The 12,601-nt window shown below is 51.4% G+C and overlaps 1 protein-coding gene across 2 annotated transcripts in view; it reads right to left on the bottom strand.

Annotated features, from left to right (window-relative positions):
* Positions 1–2,210: 2,210 nt before the first annotated feature.
* The window catches only part of ANKS3 (ankyrin repeat and sterile alpha motif domain containing 3), a 12,395-nt gene continuing 2,004 nt past the window's right edge, over positions 2,211–12,601 (bottom strand). The window contains exons 4-15 of one of the 2 annotated variants that reach the window (XM_009993315.1): positions 11,710–11,791; positions 10,901–11,036; positions 10,438–10,596; positions 8,986–9,111; positions 8,494–8,609; positions 7,492–7,659; positions 6,889–7,013; positions 6,476–6,617; positions 5,310–5,482; positions 3,953–4,068; positions 3,086–3,169; positions 2,211–2,284 (exon numbers count right to left, since the gene is read on the bottom strand). In XM_009993315.1, coding sequence (XP_009991617.1) covers positions 2,211–2,284; positions 3,086–3,169; positions 3,953–4,068; positions 5,310–5,482; positions 6,476–6,617; positions 6,889–7,013; positions 7,492–7,659; positions 8,494–8,609; positions 8,986–9,111; positions 10,438–10,596; positions 10,901–11,036; positions 11,710–11,791 — 1,501 coding nt within the window. The remainder of the gene's footprint in view (positions 2,285–3,085; positions 3,170–3,952; positions 4,069–5,309; positions 5,483–6,475; positions 6,618–6,888; positions 7,014–7,491; positions 7,660–8,493; positions 8,610–8,985; positions 9,112–10,437; positions 10,597–10,900; positions 11,037–11,709; positions 11,792–12,601) is intronic. The other variant, XM_009993316.1, reaches the window with a different exon arrangement.

Here is a 12,601-nt window from a genome sequence, read left to right as displayed (position 1 = left end):
GAAGCTGTGGCTGCCCCATCCCTGGCAGTGTTGAAAGGCAGGTTGGATGGGGCTTGGAGCAGCCTGGGCTGGTGGGAGGTGTCCCTGCCCATGCAGGGAGGTGGAACCTGATGATCTTCAAGGTACCTTCCAACCCAAACTGTTCTATCATTCTATGATTCCAAGGGACACAGCACTAACAATTCTCTACCAGTGCAGCCAGACACTGAAGCTGGGGACAGGGCAGTGCCAACTGCCTGGGCACTCCCACCATTCCTCCAGCAAGAGGGAAGGAAGGACCAAGGCCACAACACTCTTCTCAATACTCTGAGAAGCTTTCAGGGTTGTTGCCTTCAGATAATTGGCTCCCCCTCCTCCAAACTCAATCTCCAGGGTGAAATCTGCAGCCTTGTCCCCCTGTCTGCACTTGTAGCCCCAGATGCCACATGGCCATGTCACTGCTGGAGGTGGAAACCAGTGTGTCATGGCCAGACCAAGAGGTCCATGTAAGCAGAAGGTAGCACCCCCAGCTATAGCCAAGCTCATGAGCTGCCAGCAGGGCAGGGTGACACATCAAACCTGCCTGGGTGTCCCCAGGCTGTGCCCTGGCAGCTGTTCAGTGGGACAGTCACAGCAGATGTCACCCTTACCAACTGCAGCTTTCAAGCCTCAACAGCCCCAGGCAGCTGATCAGAAAGGGTGATGAGCTCAGATCGAGCCAGGATGGGCTTTTGCATTTTGGGATCTGTGATCAAAGGCCAAAAGAAATGTCAGATGTTTCTTCCCCTCCCTAGCAAAGAGAAGAACACTTTTCCAATCAAGGCCCCTCACAGACTTCAGGTCTTGGTTTCTGTTGTTTTTTTTTCCCCTCCTCACCAGGACTCAGCAACACACAGGAAGAGTCACTGGAAACAATTTTCCATTCATGGAACTGTCATCAGAGCCCCTGTAGCTGCTCACCCAGCTCCAAGAGATGGAGCCATCCCTCTGGGGAGGCAGCCTCTTCTCACATCACTCATCTGCCCTTTAAAACACCCACTCTACCAACAAAGAATCCCTCACATTCCCATACACTGAAGCCTGGAAAGCCAAAGTGGCTTAGGAGCAAAGCTTTGCACTGCAGCTACATCTAGGATGGGGTTTCTTTTGTCGCCCTCTCACATGGGACAGATCTGTCCCTCAGCTCTTGCTCTGACTTGAGCTCTTCCTTCTCTCTCATGTCCTTCCAGGCAAGAATCTGCCTGGCAACCACAGTCAGTGTTGGGATCTTGACACTGACAAACCAGACAGAGCCTCTGCCATAAAGAATTGGCCACAAAAATGAGTTCTTTGGGACTGAACAACATGATCATAAACTCCTGAGGGGGGTAAGAATCTGAACCAAAGCAGGGTGGTCTGGTTGGAAGGAGAGGCTTTGAAGCACAGATTTGGGATGGCAGTAGGACAGACATTCCTGAGGGCTGCATGAGTTTTGCTGCAGCTCAACAAGCCAGACATGACAAGCTTGACTCACTTTACACCCACAACAAACCTGCCTTCCTTTATTGCCTCAGATCCACCTTCTGGGTCAGCTCCTGAGCAATCCACATGGCATAGGAGAGGCCAGAGTTAGAGGCCTTGGGGAGACAGGATGTGGAAAAGGATGGTTGCTGTGGGCAACTGTCAGCTTTCTAACACCACACAGGCCTAAATGCCAAGGGCTGCAGGAAGCTTAAGGCAAATAAACCTTTTGGACTCAGTGCTTCTCCTCTTAACTTAATCTTTTTGAATGAACAATGATCCTGGGAACGGCCAGGCCCAAAAAGCTGTTGGGTTGTCACCTTCTGCTGTCCCTCGTTCCCTCAGACACATTTTCTGATGGCTGGGACCTTCTTCCATGCATCCACCAGCTGCTGTGGCACTCCCAGCAGAGCTGTGGTGCTGCCAGCACAGCCCTGGTGCTCACTCTCCCAGGCACACTCAGCTTCCGGGTGGAACAGTCACCCGACGTCAATGTTCCTGCAGCCACCAGGAGGGAAAACAGGACAGTCACCCTCTCAGTGGGGCAGGACAAGGACTTCCCAAAGGGAAAACCAGCCAGAAGACACACAGAACTAGTTAGAGCAGAGCCTCAAGTGTGCAGGCTCTGAGCACAAGCAGCAGGTGGCTGTCAGTGCTGTGAGGAACACTGTCCCCCCTCAAGGTCACAGCCCTCCTGGCTGTCATTCCTTGTCACTCACCCTCCTGCTCTGTTAGGGCTCTAGCCAGCTCTGCCCTGGGGCTTGGAGCCTCTGGAGGTTTTGAGTCACAGTCTGCAGAGCTTTTCCTGAAGATAAAGCAAAAGGGAAAACAAAAATAATCAGTGTGAGGAACAGGCCAGCAAGGTGTAAAGATCAGTGCCTGAAGGGGATCCAGGAAAGCTGGGGAGGGACTTGGGACAAGGGCAGGGAGGGAGAGGACAAGGGGGATGGATTGAAACTGGCAGAGGGGAGATTCAGGTTGGACATGAGTTGGAAATTCTTCTTTGTGAGGGTGGTGAGAGCCTGGCCCAGGTTGCCCAGGGAAGCTGTGGCTGCCCCATCCCTGGCAGTGTTGAAGGGCAGGTTGGATGGGGCTTGGAGCAACCTGGGCTGGTGGGAGGTGTCCCTGCCCATGCAGGGGGTTGGAACTGGATGATCTTTAAGGTCCCTTCCAACCCAAACCAGCTGCATTCAGCCACTGTTCTCCTGTCCCTATGCTGTTTCTCCCTTGCAGCTTCCAGTGTCCTGAAGACAGGAATGTCTCTACTCTGCCTGTTGCTGGGATAAGTTCCCATCACCAGAAGACCAGGACACAGGCTTGGGAACCACTCCATGAGCAGCTCTGAGCACAAGAGAAGCAGCAGGAACACACATCCTCTCCCCTCAGCCTGGACCTGGCAGAGCATGAGGCAGAACCCAAGATTTGCAGTGTGATTAAGCACAAGAAAGTATCAGCACCAACTTCAGAGCCTGGAGATTTCCCTGAATGAGGGGGGGATTGTTGAGTCCCTCCAACTTACCACTGCCAAAGCATCAAAACCCTGCCCAGCCATGCCTTCCCTCCAGCACATGTCACTTCAGCTGGCCAGAGTCTTCCCCCAGCTTACCCATTTCTCCCACACACTCCTCTAGGACAGCTGACAGCTCAGGCAAGCTCAGAGCCTTCAAGGAAGGTGGCCACCCTTCCAGCACTGCAAGGAAGAGGAACCACAGTTAATCAGGGTGCTCTGTCACAGAAGGAAAACAAGGGTTTGGTGTTGCTGAGAAGCACCCACACCCAAAGTGGCTCCAGTGAGTGACACAGGGAGAGAGCTGGAACTGCCTGTGACAAACTGAGGTGATTTCTGGCAATTTTATCACTTAAGATGTTTTTTTTATATTGGCTAGGTCATTTAGGAAAAGACTCTCAAAGAGATTAAGTGCAGGGGACAGAATTCAACAGAATCTCTACTTGTCTCACTTTGAAAACACAAGCAGCAAAGAGCCCACCCCTGAAGAGTGTCACAGGCAGCAGGATCATTTGCCAGCATCTGGTGCCAAGAAGCTGGTGGGCCAAGCCTGCCCAGCCACATCCAGCAGTTTGCCCCAGGCAGCACAATCCCCCAGACTGGCTCAGGGAACCACCCACAGCTCCTAATCAGACCTTGCTCTAGTGCCCCCAAGGTGCCCACCCACTGCAGCACAGGGAGGGGAGGGCACAGCCCCCAAAATTGGGTGCCTATGCTACAGCCTTTTCAGCCACAAAACACCTGCCAGGCCCCAAAATTCCCCACTTGCTGAGAAACTGCTTCAAAGTCCAAACACACCAGGGGCTTTAAAAATGCTTTCCCTCAAGCAAAAATTTTTGCATTAGATGTCCAAGTTTGGTTGCTCACCTGTTTCCAAATCCCTTCAACACTGGCAGACAAGCCTGTGGGTTTGCTCCAGGCTGTCCTGCTCTTTGCCCACCCCTCTGGGAAGTCTGGGTAGCTCACCTGGACGCTCAGCAGGTCGCCTGCCCTCACCAGATCCCAACTGCACCTCCGTGTCCAGGGCTCTGCCCCCTGCCTGCTCCTGGGTCAGCCTGGAGGACAGCTCTGCTTGACAGGACCTGCCAAACAAAAAAGCCCATCAGAAGTGCACCAGGCCACATGGCAGGCCAACATGGCAGTCTGTGCACTCCTACATCCTGCAAGTACCTGCTTGGGGTGCCGAGGGACCACATCTAAGGCCCTGGGTTACAAACTGCTCCTTGCTCCTTCCCAGGAAGAGGAAGCCGTGCCCCAGCAAAGCTCAGGGCTTTCTCCACTGTGCCCCATCTCCACAGCAATCTGCCCCTGGCCACAGAGGAGCTGCGGGGGGAGAAGAAGGAGGGGGCTGGGTGAGCAGCAGGAAGCCCAAGCCAGGGGCTGCGCCTGGTTTATATGAGTATTGAGCCTGATCTGAGGCTTCTAAAGGGCAAAGGAAGTTATTTCAGCACAGGTACCAGGTGAAAGAGGCACACAAGGTTCTCTGGCTCACATCATCACACCTTCAGCTCCAACAGGGTGTCCCCACAGCTTGGCAGGGCCCTGCAAGCAGCCTCAGCTCCTCAGTCAGGGAGCAAAGACAATTCTCCTGCACCCTGCAACTGGGGGACTGTCCTGTTCTCCTTCTGGAAGCCAAACCCAGTTTTCCCTGGCCTGGTAATGAGCAGGCCTCACTCCCTGTTGGGCCAGGAACAACAGCAGTAGGATTCATGCCACCTTCGAGGGTTTGTCTGTTTTATCAGTGGAAAGAACAGGGCCCATGACAGGAGTCCAACCAGGGCAGGGAGAAAAGCACCACCAAGGGCATCAAAAGATGTATTAGAAGGTGGGGAAGAGAGAACTCAAAGGCAGGGGGGTGGGAATGAATGGCTTGTCTGTTGGGTGTCAGAGTTGCAAGAAAAGCTTTCTAGCCAGGGCAAGGCATTGCAAGCCCTTTGGGGTGGTCTGGAAGTTAGAAACTCTTTCCTGCATTCACCTCATCGGCAAATTATACCCTGGGTACTGACACCTGTAAGCACAAAACTTAGTCTTTTGGTCCCAAAGGGCCTAAGAGACTTCAAGTTGAAAGAGGAGCACTCAGCATCTTTGACGTCAAGAGATTTTTAGCTCATGCATCTGATTAAGGCTTCACAGCTACTCACGTGGCCGTGGATTTCCACTAGAGAAAGTCAGAAAGGATCCAAAATGGGTTCTTGATGCCTGGTGAGCTCTCCTACCTCACCCTAAGCATCACCTGGGGGACTGCCAGTATGACCTCTGATTTCTGTAAGGCCCAAATCCCATTTTCCAGTAGCCTCAGTGCCATGTCCTGGCAACAACTTACTTGATCTGATCCAGCAGGACTCCAGCATCCTTGGTGATGGCCTGTGCCTCTCTGAGCTGGCACTGGATAGCATTCCAGGTCTCATCCCTCTCCATCAAACAGCTCTCGGCCACTGCACGCAGCTTCTGCTCCTGGCGCACCTGGCCCTTCATCACCTCCACCTCCTCACACCTCTAGAGCAGAGCAGGACAGGGCATTAGGGTGGGAGTGCTGTGCCTGCTCTGACATCCCTGGAGCCCCTCCTACTTTAATGGCCTAGACAGCTCAAGCTCCTGCAGAAGTCCATCCAGCTCAATGGGGAAGGATAAAGCTTGTACACCAAGACAAGCCCCACAGTTACAATTCCTCCTTCCTCTCCATTTGGAGACACACTCAGTAGGTCCAGTTTCTCAAATTAACTCATTGGCTGTTCACCAATGGCTGCACAACTTGACCATGAAAATGACACAAGTGAAAAAGAGCAGATATCCAATTCCTCCTGTTTACCCTTTTCAAAGAATCACAGAATGGTCTGTGTTGGAAGGGACCTTAAAGATCATCCAGTTCCAACCCCCTGCATGGGCAGGGACACCTCCCACCAGCCCAGGTTGCTCCAAGCCCCATCCAACCTGCCCTTCAACACTGCCAGGGATGGGGCAGCCACAGCTTCCCTGGGCAACCTGGGCCAGGCTCTCACCACCCTCACACCAAAGAATTTCCTCCTCATGTCCAACCTCAATCTCCCCACTGCCAGTTTTCATCCATCCCTCTTGTCCTCTCCCTCCCTGCCCTTGTCCCAAGTCCCTCCCCAGCTTTCCTGGAGCCCCTTTCAGGCACTGGAAGGTGCTCTAAGGTCTCCCTGGAGCCTTCTCTTCTCCAGGCTGAACACCCCAACTCTCTCAGCCTGGCTGCTCCAGCCTCTGGTCACCTTCATGGCCTCCTGTGAACTCACTCCAACAGCTCCTCAGATGCTCTCAGGTGGGTGGGAAACAGACACCAAGGCTTCACAAGCACAGATGACAACGAGCAGATAAGCCACGCTGTTTCACCTGATCTATATGACACCAAATGCCACCACTGAAAGTTAAGTCTTCTCCTCCACCCCAGGCTATTAGAGGTGCAACAAAAACATGCTGCCATCACTGATGGCAGTGTGACCAGGCATTGAGAGCTCAGAGCAGCCTTACCTTGTGCAGCTGGATGGCCAGCTCCTGCATCTCAGCCTCCAGGCGGTCGGCATAGGCCAGTTCCAGGGCGTCGCTGGGTGGGCGTGCATTGCTGTGCCACCGGGCGATGGCAGAGGTCATCTTCCTCTTGGGGCCAAAGAGGCTGGGGGAGAAGAGCAAACTGTCAGGGGGGACCAAGCACAGCACCACCTGTTCCTAGGAACACGGGATATGACCAGGAGGGCCTCCAAGAACTTCTCCTGGCTCCTCCAAGGCAACTTCAAAACCAGGAGCGTGTTGCGGCTGTGAACTAGGGGACAGCAAAGCTGTGTGGGAGGCACCACAACTGAAACACTCACTAGGTCAACTTTCCTGACCAGGTTGTGACCATAGTTTGGAAGGGAAAAGATGAGAGCTACAGTACAGACACTCACGTGATGCCTATTTCCTTCAGATCACTCTCAGTGAGGGTCAGGAAGATCCGGAGGTCAACATCTTGCTCCTCAAACACTTGTAGATACTTCAGGCACCCAATCTGCTCCAGGAATGTTGCCAGGTCCTGCAGCCCACCCAAAACAAACTTATTTATACCCTCAGGAACAAAAACATTGCCATGTTCACATCTGCTGTGACACCTTCCTGGTTCTAGCAGCAACTGTTACTTCTTGTGGCCACACACCAGGACTAGCCTGTCTGCTGCAGCCACTGCCTCTTGTAACAAATGCAAGGACACGCTAACATCTACCCCAGACCCCACCCTGTACAGCCACGTTTGGTAGCACATCCACAGGCCTGAGGGTGTAGAATACTCCTCCAAGCAATGGCAACACTTAAGCAGACAGTTCTTTGAACAAGAACTGGCTGTTTCACAAACATTCAAGTTTGGGCAGGGGTCTGGAACAAAAGGTGTTTTGGGGACTTCCCTTCTACCCAAGCAGGCCAAGAAAGCAGTGTAGGCCAACTTGGAAAAGCTTCCCAAGCTTGAGATGGTGACATGGTCTGTGTTACTTCAGAGACAACTTTCTGTGCATAGTTACCTGGGGCCCTGTATAGGCAGGGGGCTCAGGAAGGATGAGGGGCTGATTGGAGCCCCCAGCTTTTGCTGGGCAGTGGGTCCACTGGCCCTCAATGCTGCCGTGGCGGGGCTTCAGCTTGAAGCTCTTGGCCTGCTTCCGACTAGGGGGGCTGTTTGTATGGTCAGAATCCTGACAAAGAAAAAAACCCCACAAAAGTCCATGAGGAACATGCCAAGATGCCAGGATGAGCACAGCTAACAAGTGCAGACTGCAAGTCCTAAGCCTAACGAAGCTCTCAGCAGGGAGGGATGAGTCAGGGCACTCCCAAGGTGGCAGCTTGGTACCACAGGATGGTTTTCAGGCTCTTGCAATCACAGCTTTAGGAAAAATCCCAGAATGGTTTGGGTTGGAAGGGACCTTAGAGACCATCTAGTTCCAAATGGATGAGCAAACCAGAATGCTGAACCCTCCATGAATCAATACAACACCCCGAGGTTCCACCTGTAAGAAGCTCCTCAAGATAAAGGACTTCTGCTCGTGTTCAGCTGTCACCCTTCTGCACATCAGCCCCAGAACTTGAGCCATGCAAGCTGTGACTTGAACTACTGAGTATCCTCCAAACTCTTCCCCCTTTTTGCTTCAGAAATGTCACCACAGCCCTGCTGTGCTTCTGACTCTTGCCTGCTGCCTCACCAGGCCCCAGGCCTGACTCAGCTCTACCAAGTCACAGCCTTTCTTGTCCACCTTCTAGACAGAAGGCTGCAAAGAGCCCAGAAGCTGGAGAGAGCTTAAACATTACTGACTAGCCATCAACAATCTAGAATGAACGTGGCTCTAAGAGATGGCTACTAGTCAGAGATCAAACAATCCATTATCTTCCAATAGGGAAACTGGTTTTCCTGTCCCTGTGATACTGGCACACCCAGGCAGCCTGGTACTGCAGCCTCCCATGGAGAGAGGTCCTGGCAGACTGAGGCTGACAGCACCTGCCAGGCTGAAGACAGGGAAAATTGAGAAACCCACCTCATTGCTTTCCAAGGACCCTTCACTGCTGACCCCCAGGGCCCTAGTCAGACACTCACTGCTGCTGCTGCTGCTCCTGACAGTCGTGAAGTTGTTGGTGAAGGAAACATTATCCTCTGGAAAGGAATATGGAAAAGAAGAGTTGGAGGTCCAGCTTCCTTACATGCAGTGCTGGTTTTGCTACACAGTTACCAGCAAACTGTGCTGGAGGTGTGAAGGAAAGAAGCACAGAGCTTCTTGTCCTACCACTGGACACCACTGAGAACAGCCTTGCTCCATCATCTCTGTACCCTCCCTTCAGATTTGTACAGTCTCATAAGATTCCCACAGAGCTCTCTCTTCTGGAGCCTTAACCAGCCCAGCTCTCACAGCCTTTCCTCATGAAAGGCACTCCAATCCTCAACATTAGTGGAAAAGGAACATGCCAACCAAGGGGTTGATCTCACATCCAGGTGTGCAGTGCAGACCAGACTGTTTGGAGTCCCAGCTTACCCCTGCTGCTGCTGCTCTCCACATCCTGCTCATTAATGGGAGAGGTGACGTCCCGGTTCCGGATGTCACCTGCTTCACAGCTGCCATCGTCCTTGAAGGTCACATAGCCCTGAGGAGGGACCTGCTCTGTGGGCAACAGGAAGGGAGAAGCAATCCAGATAAGGATGCAAGTTACTATGGAGGCTCCAGCAGGAAAAGCAACCACTCAGGAATTTGAAAATAATCAGAAGAGAAGCCTGAACTGGTAGATTCTGTTCTAAAAAGCACACAAAGCAGGGATCATAGAAGGTCTGGGTTGGAAGGGACCTTAAAAGTCATCTGGTTCCAAACCCCTGCATGGGCAGGGACACCTCCCACCAGCCCAGGTTGCTCCAAGCCCCATCCAACCTGCCCTTCAACACTGCCAGGGATGGGGCAGCCACAGCTGCCCTGGGCAACCTGGGCCAGGCTCTCACCACCCTCACACCAAAGAATTTCCTCCTCATGTCTCACCTAAATCTCCCCTTTTCCATTTCTAACTCATTCCCCTTTTCCTCTCACCACAAGCCCTTGTAAATGCATATGCCTACAGCCTTCCCTAGACACATCAGCTGTACTTGCTTTAGATGGCTGCACTGCAAAAAGTCAGAGGCAACAGCCTCATGGCAGAGATGCACCTTAAAGAGCAGCTTTCAGCATCTCATCTCTTCTTCATATCCAAATTAAAGGGATCTTTGATATCAAAGGTTATCAAAGACATCTGCTAAAGAGAGCAAGGGTCCTGCCCTAGAACACCATCAGCATCCCAATATCATTTCAGGGGCTGACAGTACCATTTCAGCACAGCCACTGCCTGTAGGATGCCATGTATCTGTGTTAAGAGAATGAACTGAACTTGGAACATGTTCCTGGCTATTCCAGACAAGGAGCAATCAGCCCGAGAATCACTTCTGCTTGACACACAAAAACCAAAACCCATTCCACTGCAGCCAGGGGTTGATCTCTGAACTGGGATTATTTACTTTGGCCTCCTGCAAAGGGTTTATCATCTCATAGTATTTGAGGAAGCAGGGAAGACAGAATTGAGTGGTCTAGGAGCAGTGAGTTCCTGATCTGATCTCCTGGCCTACGTGACCACTTCCCCTGTCATCAGCCTGAGAAGGCTTCTCAAACTTTTCAGCTCAAAGAGGGAAGCTGGACTGCTCTCAAGAGTCAGGGGAACAGAGACTCAGCTAAGAGCCATGTTTGTTCCACAGAAATGCTGCACTCATCAACATCCATCCCTGACAAGAGAGTTCAAGGGGCTTCCTTTCTAAGCCAGAGGTTGGATTGCCCTGTAGTGTCCACCATCTTGGTTTCTGCACAAGCCACACATGAATCCCAAATAAAAAAAGGGAAACAAAAAGGCACAGAAAGAGCTGAAAAGCATTTGAGAGCTTAAAGGACTCTCAATGAGGGTTTAACTATTCTCACCATAGCAAGACTGCTTCTTCCCCCCAATTCCAACTGCAGTTATCTTAGCCAAGGCCTGGGGCCCATCGTGGATGCTGGGACCTTTGGTCCTACGAACAGGTCTCTGTCTCTGGGGAGCAGAACATGATTCATCTGAGGAACTCAGCTCTTCATATTTCCCTGTATTTCAAACAAAGACTGTTAGCAGCACAGTAGCTGATTTACCCACTTTAGTTGCTACTGATCCTACAAATAGGGTGGAAAATAAACTGTTACAAGAAGGAGGGTGGAACAGTTTAACCAGGTCAGAAAAGCACCAGCAAACAAACAAGGGTTGAATCCAAACCTTTCCTATCCTCAGAAATGCCTGAATTTCCAGGCCAGACCAGCTGGTACTACCCCAGACACATAGTATCACCCTTACAAGACATAAAACACCTTTCTCCAGGTTCTACTTTAAAATGAACAAATTAAAACATGTTACCTGGACCCCTGCAGAAGACCTTGGGCACTGGGGCTGCATGCAGATCTATCAGCCCCACAATCTTTGTGTGTCCATATTTCATGGCCAAGGTCCTTGCTGTGGCTCCAGTGTTATCTCTGACATCTGCCTTCACTCCCTGGGGAACAAAACATCTAACATGGACACAACAGAGGACACAAGACACCAAAATTCAAGGGAGCCAAAGGATTTTCTTTGTTCCTTCAAGCCTATGAGAAGTACAGGTTCATCTTTTGTAGACAAGCTCCACCTTTTTGCCTTTCTAATTACCCTTAGTGTCCCCAGTCCCAGAATGCCAGGCAGCCCAGGCACATGGCTCCTGTGCTTTGTCACAGGGAACTAGTCTGTGTTAGCTGAAAAATGTTCGGCATTGCTGCCTCCTTCTGGAAGCTGGATCAACTACAAGGGATATTAAAACCAGATTGTTCAACATCAAGAGCCATAACACACTCATGAACTTCTGGAGGTAGAAGATGCCTCCAGCCCAAGCACACAAGCCTGTGAACACAACACAGAGGTTCCTGCATTGTGTGTTTTCTAATTCAGTCATTATTCAGTTAAATCTGGACAGTCAGACCTCACTCCTACTCATGCAAGGCCAGAGGACAATCAAAACACTGGCCTTTAGAAAGCACTTTCAGCACAGTCCTGGAAGTCCAGGACTTCAGAGGTGACTGTCATCAAGGATCAAATATAACACTGTAAAAAGTCTAGTGTCAAGCTTGTGGTTCTTCCTCTGAAGGCTAGAACCACAGATTTTCAGCTTTACAGAGAACTGTCCAGACACTTACATGATTGAGAAGGTACTGAACAATTATCTCATGGCCAGAAGCAGCTGCTTCCATCAGAGGAGTGTATCCATACACTGGCTCCCTGGAGAGAAAAGAAAGACACATGAACTAGAACAGCCAAAGATGAAATACCCTGCAATCTTTGCCATACCATAATAGCCCATCTCTAGCCTCTATGCCCAGCTGATCACAGCCTGTGCCATGTGTTGGCTGTTCTACAGCCCTCTGCTCTCTCTCAGTAAAGCTCCCAGGGGAGATTGTGCTCCCCTCCTGGCTGCACAGCAGCAGGTATCTCTTCCAGTTGCAGACCTGTCTTCAAGGAGCAAAATCAGTTCTGCAGGAGCTAAGGAGGCAAAAACTTCTTGTAGGCCCCAGGCAATTCCAGATGCATAAAGGCACAGGCAGCTCCCAAGGCCCTGCAATGCACTGCATGCTTCAAAAAACAGCCCTGAACTACAAGAACACAGAAAATTCAATAGAAAGACTTGCAATGTGCACTTGAGGTGCACCTGCTTCCTTTCAGAGTTTAGCCCATAATTAAACATACTTAATCTAATTTCTCTTGATCTTTGGTTAATAAACCATGACAACATGGGCAGGCTTGACTGTTTAGTTTGCAGGTCACTTGACCCAGTGTCAGCTAACTGTAACAGCCTGCCAGGCTTCTGAAGGGACAGGAGACAACAGCAGGCAGTTTCTCCTGCCAGTGTTTGATGAGTGCATAAACCAACTGCTGCCTCACACAACTGCCAGGGCTGGAAGGGACCTCTAGAGATCATCTAGTCCAACTTCCCCAGCAAAGCAGGATCCCCTGGAGCACATCCCACAGGGCTGCATCCAGGGAGGTTTGGAATGTCTCCAGAGAAGGGGACTCCACAACCCCCTGGGCAGC

This window comes from Chaetura pelagica, unplaced genomic scaffold (assembly GCF_000747805.2).
Source record: "Chaetura pelagica isolate M959 unplaced genomic scaffold, ChaPel_1.0 scaffold1022, whole genome shotgun sequence".
NCBI lineage: Eukaryota > Metazoa > Chordata > Aves > Apodiformes > Apodidae > Chaetura > Chaetura pelagica.
The sequence above is the reverse complement of the archived record's forward strand: the minus strand, read 5'-3'. Positions and strand labels throughout refer to the sequence as shown.